At 45.8% G+C, this 16,467-nt stretch overlaps 1 protein-coding gene across 1 annotated transcript in view; it reads right to left on the bottom strand.

The window, feature by feature from the left end:
• The window catches only part of NUAK1 (NUAK family kinase 1), a 72,142-nt gene that overhangs the window by 22,758 nt on the left and 32,917 nt on the right, over positions 1–16,467 (bottom strand). The window contains exon 2 of the mRNA XM_034987675.1: positions 15,341–15,461. Within this exon, the coding sequence (XP_034843566.1) occupies positions 15,341–15,461 (121 nt within the window). The remainder of the gene's footprint in view (positions 1–15,340; positions 15,462–16,467) is intronic.

Below are 16,467 nucleotides of genomic sequence, written 5' to 3'. Positions count from 1 at the left end.
TACTTTGGGCTTTCACTTAGATGTCCTTTGAGCAAAGAAAAAATAAATAATTGTTTTGAAACCCATCCCTCCCAAGGGACATGGCATAAAAACCTTTGTAGGGTATCCAAGATCCTTCCTAAAGAATCCCTGCCTATATCCCTGTGTCTCATCAGCTTCCACTGTTCCCCATCAGGCCCCCGATGTCCACTAATGCTGAACCATTTGCTGTTTCTCACAATCTCTGTCTCTGTCTCCCTGTCTCTGTCTCTGTCTCTCTCTCTCACACACACACACACTGCTATTTCCCACCTCCTCCCCTCTGCCTTTACTACCTGCCTTACCTGTGGGGGAAATTCCAACCTATCTGTCAAGACTGAACTCAAATATGGCTTCTATTTTGCCTCCCTCTGCCTCTCACTGTGCTACTCAATACTTGTATGATAGCCCTTTCAAACTGCATGGATTTATTTGCTGGTTTACATATCCATTCCTCTGCCTGGACTGTGAGTCTGGACTTTTAGATGTAGAAAGTTTAAAATCAGACCCTCCTAAGTAGGATTCCTGGATCTGCCTCTTACTTGCTGTGTGACTCTGGGGGAATTGCTTGCCCTCTCTGTGCCTCAGTTTCGTCAACTGTAAAATGTAAATAATACTAGTAAGTACTTCTTAGAACTGTTGGCAGTGTTTATTGATATTGGGTGTGTTAAATGCTTATAGCATGCACCCAGTGACATTAGCTATTATTGTACTATTGATATTATTGGACCCCAGGGCCTTAGCACTGAGCCAGACTCCTAGACACACTCAGTGAGAATGGAATTGAACTGGAACATGCCCAGGCCTGGGTCCTCTGTCCTCCCACACCTTGTCACTGGCTGTTAGAAGCTCAAGCCCCTCCAGTTCCTCCTTGGCTCCTTCAAGTCCAGCCAAACCTCTCTGATAAAAGGAAGGGGGAAGGAGGAGGGAAGGGAGGTGGAGGAGTCAAGAGAACGGCCAGATAAAATTGGCTGCTCCCGTGTCTGCTGACTTCGGCGTACCCTGCAGCTTTGGCTCTTGCCAGGGATTTCAGCCTGTTGTGCCCTTTTCATTAACAATAAACTCCGGAAACTGCAAAACTGCCTCAGGGTACATGGCTCAGGCTCTGAAAATGATGGAGTGCTAGGCCCGGGAGAGGGCAGCGGGCTTTCTAATTTTAAAAAGTGGGGGAGGAAGAAAGAGGGAAAGTACTTTGACAGAGAAATAAATGAGGAGGTTCACACCCCCAAAAAGTCTGATGTGTCCCTAAATGAGGCCAAAGTCACCAGTCCCTTCAGTGATTATCAGAAAGTATGGGTCGCTGGTCTCAGGCGGACAAAAGGACTGTTTCGGTGACAGGATTCCTCCCTCTCCAACTGGCCCGCCTGGTATCAAGCAGAGATAAACACGATTCATTTCAACACCAAATATTTTACTACGTGAGGAACCTCCATCAGCGAGTCCCGCCAGGCCCACCTCTAAAATATATGCTGATTCTGTCCTCGTGTCTGATGTCCCCGCTCACCCCTTGCTCTGAATCTCCATCCTCGCTGGTTTCCTGCCTTTTCTCTCTTGCCCCTCAGCTGATTTTCTGTATTCAGAGGGGGCTGGGGAACATTTCCAGATGTGCGTGCCGTGGAGCGCGGGTCCTGCAAGATATTCTGGAAGAAAATGTGCCTGTGATCGAGCATCGGCAAAATGTTTTTTGGACAATGCTAATACCTGATTGCCCTTGGAGGGTCTGGTTTCTTTGACTCTGAGTTTTGCAGGTTGATTTGGCCATTTCAACATTCCTCCTGACATCAGAGGAACTAATGGGGAGCCAATCTGGTAAACAATGGGTGGAGATGATAGGCGGGGCTCACGGGCAGCCAGGTGAGAGACCTGTCCAGGTGGCCACGTGGGGCTCCACCCTTCCCACAGGAAGCAGCACAGCCAAGCCTCACGGTCACGGCCCTCATTGTAACCCTCAATTAACTAAATGCAAATAGCAGTTCTAGACTTGGTACATCAGTGATTCATCAAGGAGGCCCCGTGGTGTTAGGTATGAAGCTTCCAGTCCTTCCTGATAACAGTGGCACTTACTGAAGGCCTACTATGTGCAGACTCTGAGCTAATAAGCACTTTGCTTGAATTATGTCTTATGGCTTTGGTCCTATGAGTATCCTCGCTGTACACATGAGAAATTCTAAGTACAACCAGGTTAGTAACCACCATGGCCACAGAGCGAGTCCAGGGCGGAGCCAGGCCTAGGCCCGCAGTCTGACCACACATGCCATGCTCCTAGCCACTACACCATTTTACATATAGGTGACCCCCCCCCCCCGAACCTCGGTCTCCTCATCAGTCAGATGCAGGGCCCTCGGTGAGCTCAAGGGTCCTGTTCCTTCCGGATGGTGACTTTGCCAGTGCTCAATAAAGGGCAGCTATCCTCAGAATTTCTCATCTGCCTCCTAGCCAGCTTCTGCAAAACAAAACCGTAAGACTTTTCTCTCCCTGCTGCCATCACTCTTTAAAGCGTGTTGTGGCTGGAACACTTGGGTGGCTCAGTCAGTTAAGTGTCTGACTCTTGGTTTCAGCTCAGGTGGTGATCTCAGGGTGGTGGGATTGAGCCTGGCTCTGTGCTCAGCACGGAGTCTGCTTGGGTTTCTCTCTCTCTCCCTCTCCTTGTGCCCCTCCTCCCTGCCCCACATGCACGTGCTCTCTCTCTAATAAATAAATAAATCACACACAAAAAAAGAATGCCTACTTCTGAGAAACACTTGCACATTAAAAAAAAATAAAAATAAATTTTAAAAAATAAAATATGGCGTGGCTTCCTCAGAATCACAAAATTTTCAAGCAGGAAGGGCCTTAGAGACCAACTATTATTTTTCCAGAATAGCCAAGGATTTCTAATGTATAAGAGCAAGGCCTTGGGAATTTCTCCTGAAGAATGACCAGCTTCCGCACTCCTGGCCCAAGGCTCCCTTGCCCACACTAAGGTCACTATCAGCGAGGTGAGAGGAACCCTCTTGGCCATTCTTCTGGCAAAAGGGGCCGCTTCCCTTGGGCACTTTTACAACTGGTTATTTATAAGCCCAGAAAGCTTGTCTGTGTTTATGTTATTAGTCACTAAGCAAAAGCTTATTTTCCACCAGTTGGGAAGGGTTTCCTTTCTGAAAAATGAAAGCCTGTGTCTCTTGGCCAGACAGCTTTACCCAGAAGCACGGTGGCTCCAGAACGGTAAGGAAAACTATGGCCCTTGACATGCCAGGCCTACCAGGAAAATCAAAACCCTGAATAGAAACTTAGCTCAGCTTGAGTCAGACCGCAGCACAGGGGCCATGTCCATGCACCGCAGACCCAGGTTTGAGTTCTAACAATATACTTGTATAAAGTACCTGCTGTGGGACTGGCACTGGGGATACTGAGAGAGACTTTACTAGGGGAAGAGTGGGAAAGGCAGGCCAGGCAGGGGGAGCAGCACGGGCAAGGGCAGAAACAGGAGCAGAACCACCAGCAGTTGGCAGGTGCTGGGGATTAAGGGACTAGAAAGGAGAGGCAGGCTATGAATGAGCCACCAAGGCCTTGAATGCCCACAAGGAGCTCTGTGGGGGAGGAGTCAGATGGGCCCAAATGTTGCCAAGGACAATAAAGAGATGGGACAAGGCACAGGGCAGCCCCCAGGATCCTGGGCCTATGAAATAGCCCAGAGCACCCTTCTTCCCGAGAGCCTTCCACGCTGGAGAGTGATCCCTCCTTCCTCAGAAGGCTTATTTGTGGTAACAATAGATAACACGTACTGAACAATTACTGCATGCCATGGATTGTCACATTTAATCCTAACAATCCCCTATTTCATAAATAGGGAACCAGCACTCAGATGGAGAAACAACACGGCCAGCACCGGGCAAGGCCTACCTTCTCTGTGTCCTCTTTCTCTCACTAACCATCTCCCCAAGGATATATATAAGCCAATACCACGAATAGGACGACTATAAGTCAGCACCATAGATAAATTTTGCCAATTGTCTAAAAATGGAATCATGCTGAATATATTCTTTTGTGTCGGGCTTCGTTAGCTCAACGCTGTAAGAATAATCCCATGTTTGTTCCGTGTGATGGAAACTGTTCGCTCTCGTTGCTGTAGAGTACCCCTCTGTGTGAATGCAGCAAGGCTGTATCCATTCTACTGTTGATGGGTATTTGGGTTGTTTCCAGGTGGGGGTCATTACGAATAGTGCTGCTGTAAACATTCTTTCAATGTTCATCTGTATGCATTTCTGTTGGGCAGATAACCAATACGGATTTGATCCCAAATGTATGTGACCCAAAAGCTTCTGTTCTTCCCACGACTCCCCACCACCTTCCTCCATCATCCCTTTACTTTCCTTATGTAATACTCGATAAAGAGTCTCCTTCGTTAAAGAGACCAGCATCACTGTTTTTTTCTGAAAATGTTTTGTTTTGTTTTGTTTTGTTTTTTATCAATCTGGAGCATTTTCTGCTTTGTGTTGAAGGGGATACAAATGCAACAGAAGGCACAGTATTTGTCCTGGAGGCGTTGTAATGTAGCTGGATACCACCAGGAGTGTTTATGAAATAGATCAAGTGTTAACCTGTATGATAGACTTTAAGGACCTATATGATCAGAATCAGGGAGATAACGCACATGGCCTAAGAAAGTTCCTAGAGAAACAAGCATGCAACTGAACCACCCAAAATGCCTTGGGTTTTGCTCAACTGAGATGGTTTTACCATTGTTTTCGCATAGACCGATGTCCAGACTCTGCTTTCTTCTACTGTCCCACAGAAAGGCCTTCTTCCCAGACACCAACTTGAATGATTTCTCTTGTTTTCTGCTTATTTTCCATTTCAAGGGAGAGTGGGGATTGGTTCCTAGAGAAACGGCTACTTCTCCAAATTAATTCTGAATTTCATCAGATGTTCAGTTTGACGGTCCAGCTCTGCCTTCTGATTGTCTCGCTTTCCCAACCACGCTAATTACCCAACTCCTAACGACTCCCTCCTGTTGCCCCCAGGGCAAATAACACAACTTGTATAACTTGAGCAAATGCGGATTACAAAATAATGCTCTGGCCTGGGAGAAAGGCTGATGAGTGACGAGATCTTGAGATTTTAACCGTCCGCCAGCCATTCTAGAACCAAACTCACAATGCCATTTGGAAGGAAATGAGCTTGGGAAGGGAGAGGGTGGGAATCCCTTTACAGGATGCTCCATGGACAGCAGGTTACAAAAAAAGGAGGATGTCTTTCTGGTTTACATGTAACCTCAGAAGAGGAACATTCGTTTGTTGGTTTTAAGCAAAAAAGCCAATGGCCTAGAGTGGACCAGTCAAGATTCTCCTCATGCCTTTGCCTTCAGTCAAATTAGTTCATTCTTTCCATGGGGTTGCCTCCCCACATGACAGCATTTTTACTGCCTTCCTGAAACCTCAGACAGACCATTCCACTCCTCAGGGGCGTGCTTCTGTTAAAGGTCGTACGATCCTCGTGGAAAGTAGCTTATTTTTCATTTCAGAAATGGAATGGTCTTTCCTTTGCAAGAACTGTCTGCAACCTAATTAGGTCCTTTAGTCAATGCAAGATCCATTTTTCAAGAGTTTCCTCCCCAGAACTAAATTTCAAGTACCTCACAGGCTCAGGGCTTCACAAAATGGTCTTCTGATCCCTTAAGTCTGAAAGCCCATGGCAGTGAGAGTGAGAAAGTTATACTGGGCTGGCAGTTCTCCCACAGCCAGTGAGTTGGTCCGAGTTGAATCAGTGTGTTTCCCGGTTTGGGCAATGAAAGGCTCTTTCGTTCACTAATTGTCTTTTCTTAAACCAAAACTCTCTCTGGATGTTGGCTGGCGTACGCAAGGAGAACCATCGCCAACCAGGCCACCCACTACCAGCAGTGGACTCCGCAGAAGGTAGAAGAAACGGTAAGAAAGCATATAAGCTCCCTGCGGAAGAGGGGATGCAGATGTCTTTCCAAGAACCATTCATTCCTGCCAAGACCATCAGTGTTATTTGGGGGCCCAATAACAAATCCTAGGAGGGCAGGGGATGTGGCCAGGATAAAGGAAGGAGCTACATGGGAGAGAGAATCAATGGCACCATGTTGGTCCAGCCATTGGATTCCACTCTCCTTCCACAACCATCCCTGGGGTATTTCCACGGAAACAAGTAGGATTGTGAGGTGATGCGCCCCATCAACCATCACCACACACTCATCAGCCACACCCCACAGTCTTCCTGATTATTTTCTTTATTGCTCTGTCTGGGCTTTTTTGTCTCACACACACACTCACGCCATCCTGAATCTAAGAGCACTGACAACTGGTCGGAACACCTCAGAACCACCCCAGGCTAACGTTAACGCTCTTGTACTTGACACGGTGAACTCTGAGAAAAAGCAGGCTCCTCCAATTCAGGCAATGAATGTGGTAGAAATCCACCCCCTGTAAAGACAGCCTTACCGTTGCCCTCCCCACAGGACGCTTCGCTACAGGGGCACATCCCACCCTTACCAGCAGCCAGGGTGGAAAAGTCAGCCCTGTGGTTATCATATCTATGCTTCTAGCCATTGCTCACCCCACTGTGTATGGCTCAGGACTAATCCTGTCAACTCTAAATTCTGGTCCACCTCATCGTGCAAACATAGTGCTGTTGTTAAGAGCCTGACTCCCGGAGCCAGGCTACCTGGGTTCAAATCCAGGCTCTGCCACTTACCAGCTGAGTGACCTTGGCAAGTTACCTAAACTTTCTGAGCCTCAGTTTCTTCATCTGTTAAGGTGAAGACCACCGATCCTCATTGTGAAGGTTATCACAACATGCGTCTGTGTGTTAGGCTGTTATTAGTAGGCAGCAAGTCTTAGTCATGCCTGAATCAAATCCAGGATTATTAAGGATATATGTATTGGCAAAATCTAAACCTGAGATCACATGTGTTCCCTTGAGGGATGAGAGGGAGGTGGGAGAACAGAAAAATAGACTAAAACTCAGGGACGTCAAAGGACTTGCAGCCAAGCCTGAGGTGGAGGCAAGCTTAGCTCTCCTAATTAGGGTCCATTCTTCAGACACCAGTGGTGTTCCAAAGCATGGATCTCAACCTCAGAGCTACCCCTGCCAGATGAACCCACTGTCAGAAATCATCTGGGGAGTGGGCCTCTTCCATACCCCACAAGCCTTCTTCAATGCATGCTGTTAACCACCGAGGCAAATTAACAGAGCCATCACGCTTAAGTTCAAAAGATCTTATATTACCAGACAACACGGTTGCATTTTTTTTTCTTTAGAAATTAACTTCAAATACAAGTGGTATTATTTGAGGCACTAGAAAATATTGAATTCCAGGAAACCCGAGAGGGCGAGGCAGGACAACCAGGGAGTAGCATTCGTTTTTAGTTGTTTTATTTCTAATCTCCAGCCTCTAGAAAAATGACTTGGGTGTAATCAAATGAAAACAATGAAAATAATACACTTGAAGGTCAAACAGCTAACTTAATAGGAAACTCATTAGAAACGTGGCTGGACAGATTCACAGCTGAAGAGCTCGTGCCTGTGACTAAAAGTGAAGGAAACTCTGGTGCTGTGTTATTAACCAGGGCGAGTCCTTCCTTTTGGATCCAGCCTGCAGAGACTTCACGTGGAATTTGTGGACCTGGCAGCAAGGGGAGTGTGTTAAAATGCTCAGCAATTTGCCATGGGTTCAAAAGAGTAAACACAAGCATAATACACCACTTTGCCAAGTTCAACAAACTGTTTCATGGGGCTCTAAGTCCCTGATGAGGGCAGCAACGAAATGGCTAAGTAAGGAAACCCAAGCCCAAAGGTATCACTCACTGCTCACTGGTGATCGCTGCCAGACACACTTTCTTCTCTGGAATTCACTGATGACAAATGATCAGACCAAGACAAGTTTCGAGAGCAGGGCTCATTTCCTCTTCGTTGCAGGATTAAGTCCGTATTTCTCAGTCTGGCCAATTAAATCCGAATCCCCAGGGGGGGAGGCTCGGGCATCAGCATTTTTTACAGATGTCCCATGAGATTTTAATGTGTATCCAGCGCTCAGTATCACTGGTGTAGGCAATCTGGCCGCGACCTTCTCTTCTAACTCCTCCCAAAAGAGGGTGATACTCCAGTCATTAAGGACCTCTCAGAGCCCTAAACATCACAGCAGGAATAATCAGTGTTATTTATTGGGGATGTACCTGCCGCTGTGCTTAGCGATCTTTTCCTTATCTGATTTAATCCTCACAAGTTTATCGAGAAAGTAGTGAGCTATTGGCCCCATTTTATAGGTAAGAGAACTGACCCTCAGACAGGTTAAGTCACTGGCCCAAGGTCACATAATAGCAACTGGAAGAGCAGCTGGCTCACTCAAATCGAAGCCTGCTTGGGACAAGAAAACATATACTCATCCTACTAGAACAATACCTGCCTGGGACGTAAGTACTCAATATATTTTTGTAAAAGCAATGAGTGATCACATGAATGAATGAGAACACTGGGTAGAATTAATGACTAACAGCCCTTGTCAGATCAATTCGGCCATCCCCTGCCTTCGAAAAGGCCTCAATCAGGATCTGCTTGCTGGCTGAGAAGGCTGGGTTAGGGCACTTGACCTGAGAAGAAAAACGTGAACTGGTTCGACTGTAGGTATTTCCAAATAACTGATGCTAGAAATGAGCCCTGCCTTGGTTTCTGCTCCACGGAGCAGCTGTTCTCTAACACGGTGGTTCTCAAACTTGAGAGTGCATTCGAGTCACCCAGAAGGCTGGGTGGGCCCAAGGAACACGGACGCTGCAGCTCCAGGGTCCCTCTGAGAACCGTGGCTCACATGCATTGCTGGGCAGTTGATCAGCGTCCTGCCATTCTCAAGGGGTTACTTTGCAGGGGCAGCCACACTTTGTGACTCTGGGACCTCTGCTAGACCTTTTGGATGTGTCTTGCACCAGCCCCACTGCCCCTGGCCAAAAGTTGAGGGGCAGGAGAAGGCGGGAGGTGGAATGCCCTGTCATCCAAGCTTACAGCTCACAATACAGCCTCTGGGCTCTTCCACAGGCCCTGCCTCTTGGTGTCTCCTCTGCATCTCTGGCTAGATTATTAGAGCAGTGATTTTCACCACCAGGCAAGAACCATATGCCCTTCCAGAAAAATCTATCAAATTCTCAGGAGACACAGGTAGCTCGAAAAAGCATATTGTAATGTATACTTCTAGGAAGATGGAAGGAACTTTTCACGAATCTAAAAAAAAAAAAAAGAACAACTCATCCAAAGTGCCTTTATGGCAGGAATTCAGAGAAGTTTCTAGAATACAGACTCCTTTACGTCTTCTCCTAGGCAGCAGGTTTAAAGCTCACAAGACACACATGCTTATCAAGGGAGGCATGTCTGTTTGTTTCATTTGGCTTTTTTAAGTTTCAGAAACTCTTCCAAAGGTGAGAGATCACAGCTGACCAATGTCCAATAGGCTTCCCGCTTTGTTCCAGAAAGCCAGAATCCCCCTTACCTAAGACAGGGCACGTGATGAAAGGGTTGGCCCATTCTAGCATACTGCAATGCAAAGGGTCAATGAAGGGATGAAATCTTGCAGGGCCAGGAACAAAAACCAAGGGCATAGAAGTGAAGGCGCCAGCAGAATCTCCCCCACTCACTCCCCCACCTTTTCATTCCCCTCCCCCCTCCCCAGCGGGACTGTTACCAGATGGGGTGCTAGGTTTCCCTAAAGTGCTGTGTGGCAAGACGTTCATTCTCGAGGTTTTGCAGTTTGTGTCTCCTAGGCTTTCAAAGGGGAAGCCAGGGCGAGACAATGTGCCTTTGATGTTTGCACTCGGGTCCTGAAATCAGAACCTCAGGCAAAAACTGTTTTTATCTCTTCCATCCTAGGCAGCCAAGTTGAAAGCTCTGGTGGGCACTTCCTTTTCAGCTGTTCTTTCCATACTGTCAATTCCCACCCTGCTGAGAGAATGGAATTCCTTTGACTGGAAACAGGGGTCCATCTCAGAGATGGTGCCAGAGATTTCTTTCTTCCTTTTCTCTCTCCCTTACGTTATTACCCTTAGTATCACACCCTAGAAGGTGTAGGTCTATCCTCTTTTATTTACTTAGCATTAGAGACCAGTTATGGTTTGTGTTTACACGGAGTCGACAAATTTGAGGGTTAATCACCTTCACCCACAGGTCAATAGGAGAGTAACCCCGGGGTCTGGTTTGAGAAAGAAACATTTGAAAGGAATTATTTTTGAGATTTGGTGAAGAGCAGCGTTAATTCAGTGAAGTCGCAGATGTCGTGAGCCCGTGGGTACTCTGAATAATGTACAAATAACTTATTACATTTCCATGGACTGCAGTGTAGAAAACACTTGATCTTTGAGTGGACCAGATTTGGGCCCCAAGCTTGTTCCTGAGATGTATGTAGAAATATTTTCTAAAATACCCACAAAGCTGACATTTAATGCTCTCACATATTTCAGACAACAACTCCCGTGAACACCAAGAATTCTCTGTATCACGGGGTCCAGAATAATGCTTGCCCCCAGTTAGGGGTCACGGCAGACCACCAAATGACCTGGCTTGTCCTAGGCGCACCAGCTTCAGAGTGACTAGGTTCAGCGCTCAGATCTCCCGCTGCTTAGTCAGTATGACTTTGGGAAATGTACTTAGCCTCTCAGACAAAATTTCCTTACCATAAAATACGGATGTTAACAGTTGCATTTCATGGATGTAAGGATCAACTGAGATAATACAAGCACACATCCTAGCATAGGGTAAAACTCAGTAACTCCTAGCTATTATTAGTACTATTTTAAAGTGTAAATAAAAGCTACTTTCTTCCTCAAAATCAGTGGCTTTGCCTTATTCTTGGTACAAAACCCACAGCTCTCCTTAGCCAATCTGGGCAAAATCTGGCCCTCTCTGACCTCCTCTCTCCACCACCCTCCTACTCACTTGCTCCCTCAGCCTCACAGACCCTCTGTCACTTCTGCCAACACAAGCTCCTTCCCTCCCTTGAGCATTGTTCCTGAACACATGGGGTCAGACGCATCCTTGCTTTGCCATGGTGTTGCTTTTGCAGCTGCTACTACTCTGTGTGTGTGTGTGTGTGTGCATGCGTGCATGTATTTTAAATCACAAAAGTCCTGGCTGCAGAAGAACTCCTAAGGTTCTTCCACAGTTCCATTCCCTTGGCTAATGTCCAAACAGCCAGTTCATTCAGCAAAATCTGCGCATGGCTGCACCCAGCGAAGGCTCCTGATTGGCTGGTCAGACAACCAATCAGCTTCCAGGGAGATGGTTCCCTTTCACACAGTGATTGGCCGAGAGGCCTCAGACTCGGCCCCCCACCCCTGCTGCCCCCGCACTGCCCCTACCACACCAGGGGGCCTAGAAGGAGAGAAAAGGGGATGCCTGGGGCACACAGGTGGGCTGCGGAGCCAGCAGAACAAGACACAAAAGCAGAGACATAGGGCGGATGCCCGGTGGTGGAGAAACCAAATGAGGTCAGGAGGCCTGTGTGCCAGGGCCACCAGCGAGCCATGGTACTGAATGGGGTCATGAACTGAACGGGGTCCTCCAAATTCGTATGTCGAAGTCCCAACGCCCCATACCTCAGAATGTGACCCTACTCGGAGACAGGGCCTTTAAAAAGATAATTAAGGTTAAATGAGGACATCAGGGTGGGCCCTTAATCCAGTGTGACTGGTATCCTTATAAAAAGGGGAAATTTGGACACAGACACAGAGGGGACAGCACATGAAGACATGGGGAGAAGACAGCCATCTCTAAGCCAAGGAGAGAGGCCCGGAAGAAAGCTACCCTCTGACACCTGGATTTCGGACTTCTAGTCTCCAGAACTGAGAAACAACACATTTCTATTGTGCAAGCCCCCCAGCCCATGGTGTTCTGTTGTGGCAGCCCTGGCGAACTAATACACCCAGCGTGTCTTAACGTTCCAGGGCCTCAATCTCCACAGCTGCAAAATGGGACACCTGGCCTGCCCCTCCCACAGGTGTGCTGAAGGGATCGACTGAGGCTCAAGGTGGGGGAGCTTTGTCAACCATACAGAATTCCACGGATGACCTCGGGAGGTCTAACTTCACTCTCAGGGCCCTGGTCCTGGGGTCCCGGGCAGTAAAGCAGATAAAGTCAGAAGCCCCTGGGGACTGTGGGGTCGCAGTTAGAGGTGAAGGAGCTAGACCAGTGCCTTGGCAATCCCCTGCTCCAAACCTCCAGGGAAGAGACTGGAGCTGCCCTCCTCCACAGTTATTTAGTGGATGTGGGAGAAACAGAACTTGCGTGGGAGAAGGAAAAGAGAACAGAACAGAAATCAGAGATTTCTAAGAAATGAAAAGAAAAAAAAAAAAAGCCACATTTATGTCCCTGGGAATTTTCTGGATAAAAACAATACATTTTATTTGTATGGTACTCTGAAGGTCACAAAATACTTGATAGCAGTAAAGATTTTTCTTTAACCTATCTGAGGTCAAGAATCGCTCTGACAATCTGATGAAAGCTATGCACCCTCTCTTCAGAAAAAAATTACCCCGTGCACTCAACATCTAAAACATTATACACCAGCATGGTCCTATCCTGCAATGATGAAAAAGTTCTGTATCCATACTGTCCAATATGGCAGCCACTAGCCACGTGTGGCTATGGAGCCCTTGAAATGTGGCTAGTGGGACTGAAGAACTGATTTTTAATTATTTTATTTTATTAATTTTAATTCAAATATCCATCTATAGCTAGTGGCTTCTATATTGGACAAGGCAGTTATACAATATTCCAGAGGACTTACAAACACCCTGAAGTTCCACTGACCCCTGCCAATGGACCAAGTTAGGAACCACTTGTAATGATTGTACTGTCTTCACAATAATTATCTTTTTTGAGCTTACCAGAACCTGTATCATCTAATTTAATCCTACCAACAACCCAAAGAAAGAGGTAGAACTGTTATCCACATCTTACAGATGTAGATATTGAGGCCCTGAGAGGCCCCCCAACTTGCCCAAAGTCTCATGTCAAGGCCACAGTGAAGGATTTGGGACTAAAACCCAAGAGCCTGATGTGAGAACTCAAGCTCTTTCCTGAGTCCCCAGAACCTGGTGATAGGGTTTTATGAATTGAGGCCCAAGCTCCCACCTGAGGCCTCGATGGAAATTATTTCTAGTCACCCAAAGAACTTCAAATTATGTGGTACCTATCTTCAAAGTTATAAGCAAAGGTCCTTCTCTACGCCAAAGAAATCCCAAACACAGCACACTGGTCCACACTGTGGAGGTCATCCTTCACAAGTACCTTCAGGTTCCCATGGTAACCAGGCCACAGGGAGCAAAAACACTCAGAATTGTATAAAACTCACTCTCCTCCTGCATTGTGTGTCCCCACTCACTTCTAACCTCTAGAAGTTCCTCTCTTTGCAGACATACTCAGATTTGTTTTCTCAACCTGGAATTCTCCTTTCCCAATTCTTCCTCAAAATAACTCCTTCAAGGCCCAGCATATATGCCACAAAAACTTCTAAGCTCCAGGACTCTATGGTCCCAGAATATGTTGCTTGCGTATCTACGTAACATTCTTCTGTCATGCCTTGTAGGGTGCCTTGAATAGGAGATCCATAACCTGTTGTCTCTTTCAGTTTCTAACCACATTGAACATGGTGCTTAACACGGTCACTCAGTAGACCAGTGGTTCCCATACTTGTTAAAACATGGACTGCCGGGCCCCACCCCCAGAGCTGCTAATTCAGCAGGTCTTCGGTGAGGCCCTGGAATCTGCATTTCTAACATCCCAGTTTATATGGATGTTACCGGTTCAGAGACTGCACTTTGAGAATCCCTGCAAGAGATGTTTGTGGAATGAATACATGATTGAGTGAATGAAAATTTCTCTTAAGCATCCTCTCCCCAAGAGCTCCAAAAATGAGCTTTAGAAAAATCAAGATAAAAATTGTTACCAACATTTACTTCTAGATGAGGAGCAAAAATAGAAGCAACAGGGAGAAAAAATGGCCAAAAACAGCAGGGAACCAGAAGAAGGAAAATTTAAGATAGATATCAGAAAAACTTTCAGGTTACCATCTGGTTTCCTCTTAGCCATTACTGTGTAAACGTATTATGATCAGACCACAATTAAAAATACTATGATGAGACCAAATTAAAAATAGGTTCAGTTTTCTGACTGAACCATTTATTTAAAAATATTCTGGAGAAACACTCTGACTCAGTAAGTAAGTCCAAGCCTAGAAAAATTTTCATAAGACAAAAAATAATAATTATCAGAAATGAATATAAAAATGATTACAAGGAGGGTCACAAAAGTCCTGCTTATAACCACCAGAAATTTGAAACAACTTAAATGTTTAATAAAAGAAATTAGATCCAATAAATTACGGTACGTCCATAAATGGAATACTCTATAAAGCCTTTTAAAATGTCCTTACAGGGAATATCTATTGACCTAGGAAAGGGTACAGGATATAAAACATGAAAAAAAAATTAAGTCAAAAAACAGTATAAACAGTATGCTCTAACTTTGGATAAAAATCATATAGATATAGAGAGATAGATAAAAATATAAATATAGCTAGAGTGCTATTTATCAAATGGGGGGTTAGAACTGAAATTATTTTGAAATTTTAAATTGTGTATCTCAATCATTTCTGCAACAAATACATATTGCTTGAGTAATGTTTTTTACAGATTTAAAAAAAAAAGAGAGATAGGCTATAGGAAGTTTATACTCGCCATTTCTTCCCAGGAAGGAGTAACAAGTTGAAGCACGAGCATTTTTATAACTTTCTCCCGGCCCCACTCTCCTACAAACACCGACTACAACTTGGATTCCATCAGTGAAGCATCTGCTCCACCGAGAGATCCCTCTTCTTTCTTGGTACTTCCGGGACCTGCTCGAAGATAATTCCCAACTCAAAGAGCCTCCACTTGGAGTAACTCATGACTCCACCACTGGGGCATCTGCGTTGGGGAACGACATTGACAATGGATCCACCGTGACCCTGATCACCCAGCAAACTGCCATTTTTTGGAAACCGTGGCTGTCTCCCCTACCGGCTTTTAATAAGTCGGGTTGCTTAGCAACTGCCAAGAACTGGCAAGAAGGCAGAAGGCAGCACCAGCCAGAGCTATTTTACGACCAAAGTGAGCTCTGCTACGTGTGTCTGGTTGCATTCAAGGTAACCAAGTAAGAGATAACACCTAGCTATTTTTGCATCAGGAGGAAAAATACCTGGCTTCTGACCAGAAGGGCAATTACCTAAAAATCTTGGCAGGCCCCATTCATGGTATGAGAAATGGTAACTGATACACGGGTGAAAAAAAAAAAAATCACTGACCTTCATAAATACTGATGATATGAGGATGGTTGAGGGATGACATGATCTCAATCTCTCGTCTGATGTGAACCATGTCTTGTTCATCCTTAATTTTGTCCTTACGAATGGATTTTATAGCAACCTATAAAGTCAGGAAATGAAATGTTACCCAGAGAACTAAACAGATGCAAATCAGCCATTGGGGGAGTTTGGAAAATAAATACAGATGTTACTTGTTGGCAGAACCGACAATAACCAAAACAAAGCTTTGAAATACCCCCTGTCATGTCTTTCATTTATAGCAAAAACACCCTTCTCCTAACAACAGAAAACATCAGGTTCCAACAGCCTAGGGTTTGGGATGCCGGGTTGGCTTTTTTTTTTGTTTATTAGAGGGTTTTTTGTTTTTGTTTTTGTTTTCCATAAAGCAGAGGCTGCTTCATGTGGCCAGATCCATTTACTCCAGGAATCCTGATCCTTTGAAAAAAGGAAAAAGGAGAGCTCGGTTTACAGGGTCTGGATGATTAAATATGGATGGGTGAAATCAGTATCACTCAGCTCCACCGGGCAGCTGCCGCAGCAAAGACCAGAAAAAGCTTTACTGCATGGGGCTTCTCGAGGCCAGTTCTGCTCAAACGTACGGTTTTCAAGACTCCAGCCTGTGCTGTGTTTGTGCAATTGCTCAGCGGCCAAATCCTTCCTTCATCCTTCCTCTTGCCCAAGGACCTTTGATACACGTGACAAGACAAAAAGGCTCTGCTATAGAAAAATCAGGACAAAACAAAGGGAGTGACAGCCAGACTCCCTGCCCAGCCCCAGTCGATTCCCGTGCCAATGTCTGTAAATGCAAACTGTAGTGAGCTGCCAGGGCCAATGCACAGAGCAGTTCCTCAAAAGAAACACATAAATAAAAAAGCATTAAATGACAATGGGAATCTAATAAGGAAAAACGTGTTTGCCAATGGACTCATCTTTGCTCATAAACAAGTTGCTTCGTAATTTAATCCACCCTGGCTCTAAGGGAGGCAAAAAGTACTTTGGAGGGGGAAGGTGTCCATGGGTAACAAGGAAGCCTGCCAACCAATGTGCTGCCATCTCCAAAAGCCTGCTTAGTCCCCTCCAAAGTAGTCCTCCTGTGATGTCAGCTC

The sequence above is a fragment of the Mirounga leonina genome, unplaced genomic scaffold (genome assembly GCF_011800145.1).
Source record: "Mirounga leonina isolate KUSES-001 unplaced genomic scaffold, KU_Mleo_1.0 Mir_418, whole genome shotgun sequence".
Lineage (NCBI taxonomy): Eukaryota > Metazoa > Chordata > Mammalia > Carnivora > Phocidae > Mirounga > Mirounga leonina.
Note: the sequence above shows the minus strand (reverse complement) of the source record. Positions and strands in the feature narration are given on the sequence as shown.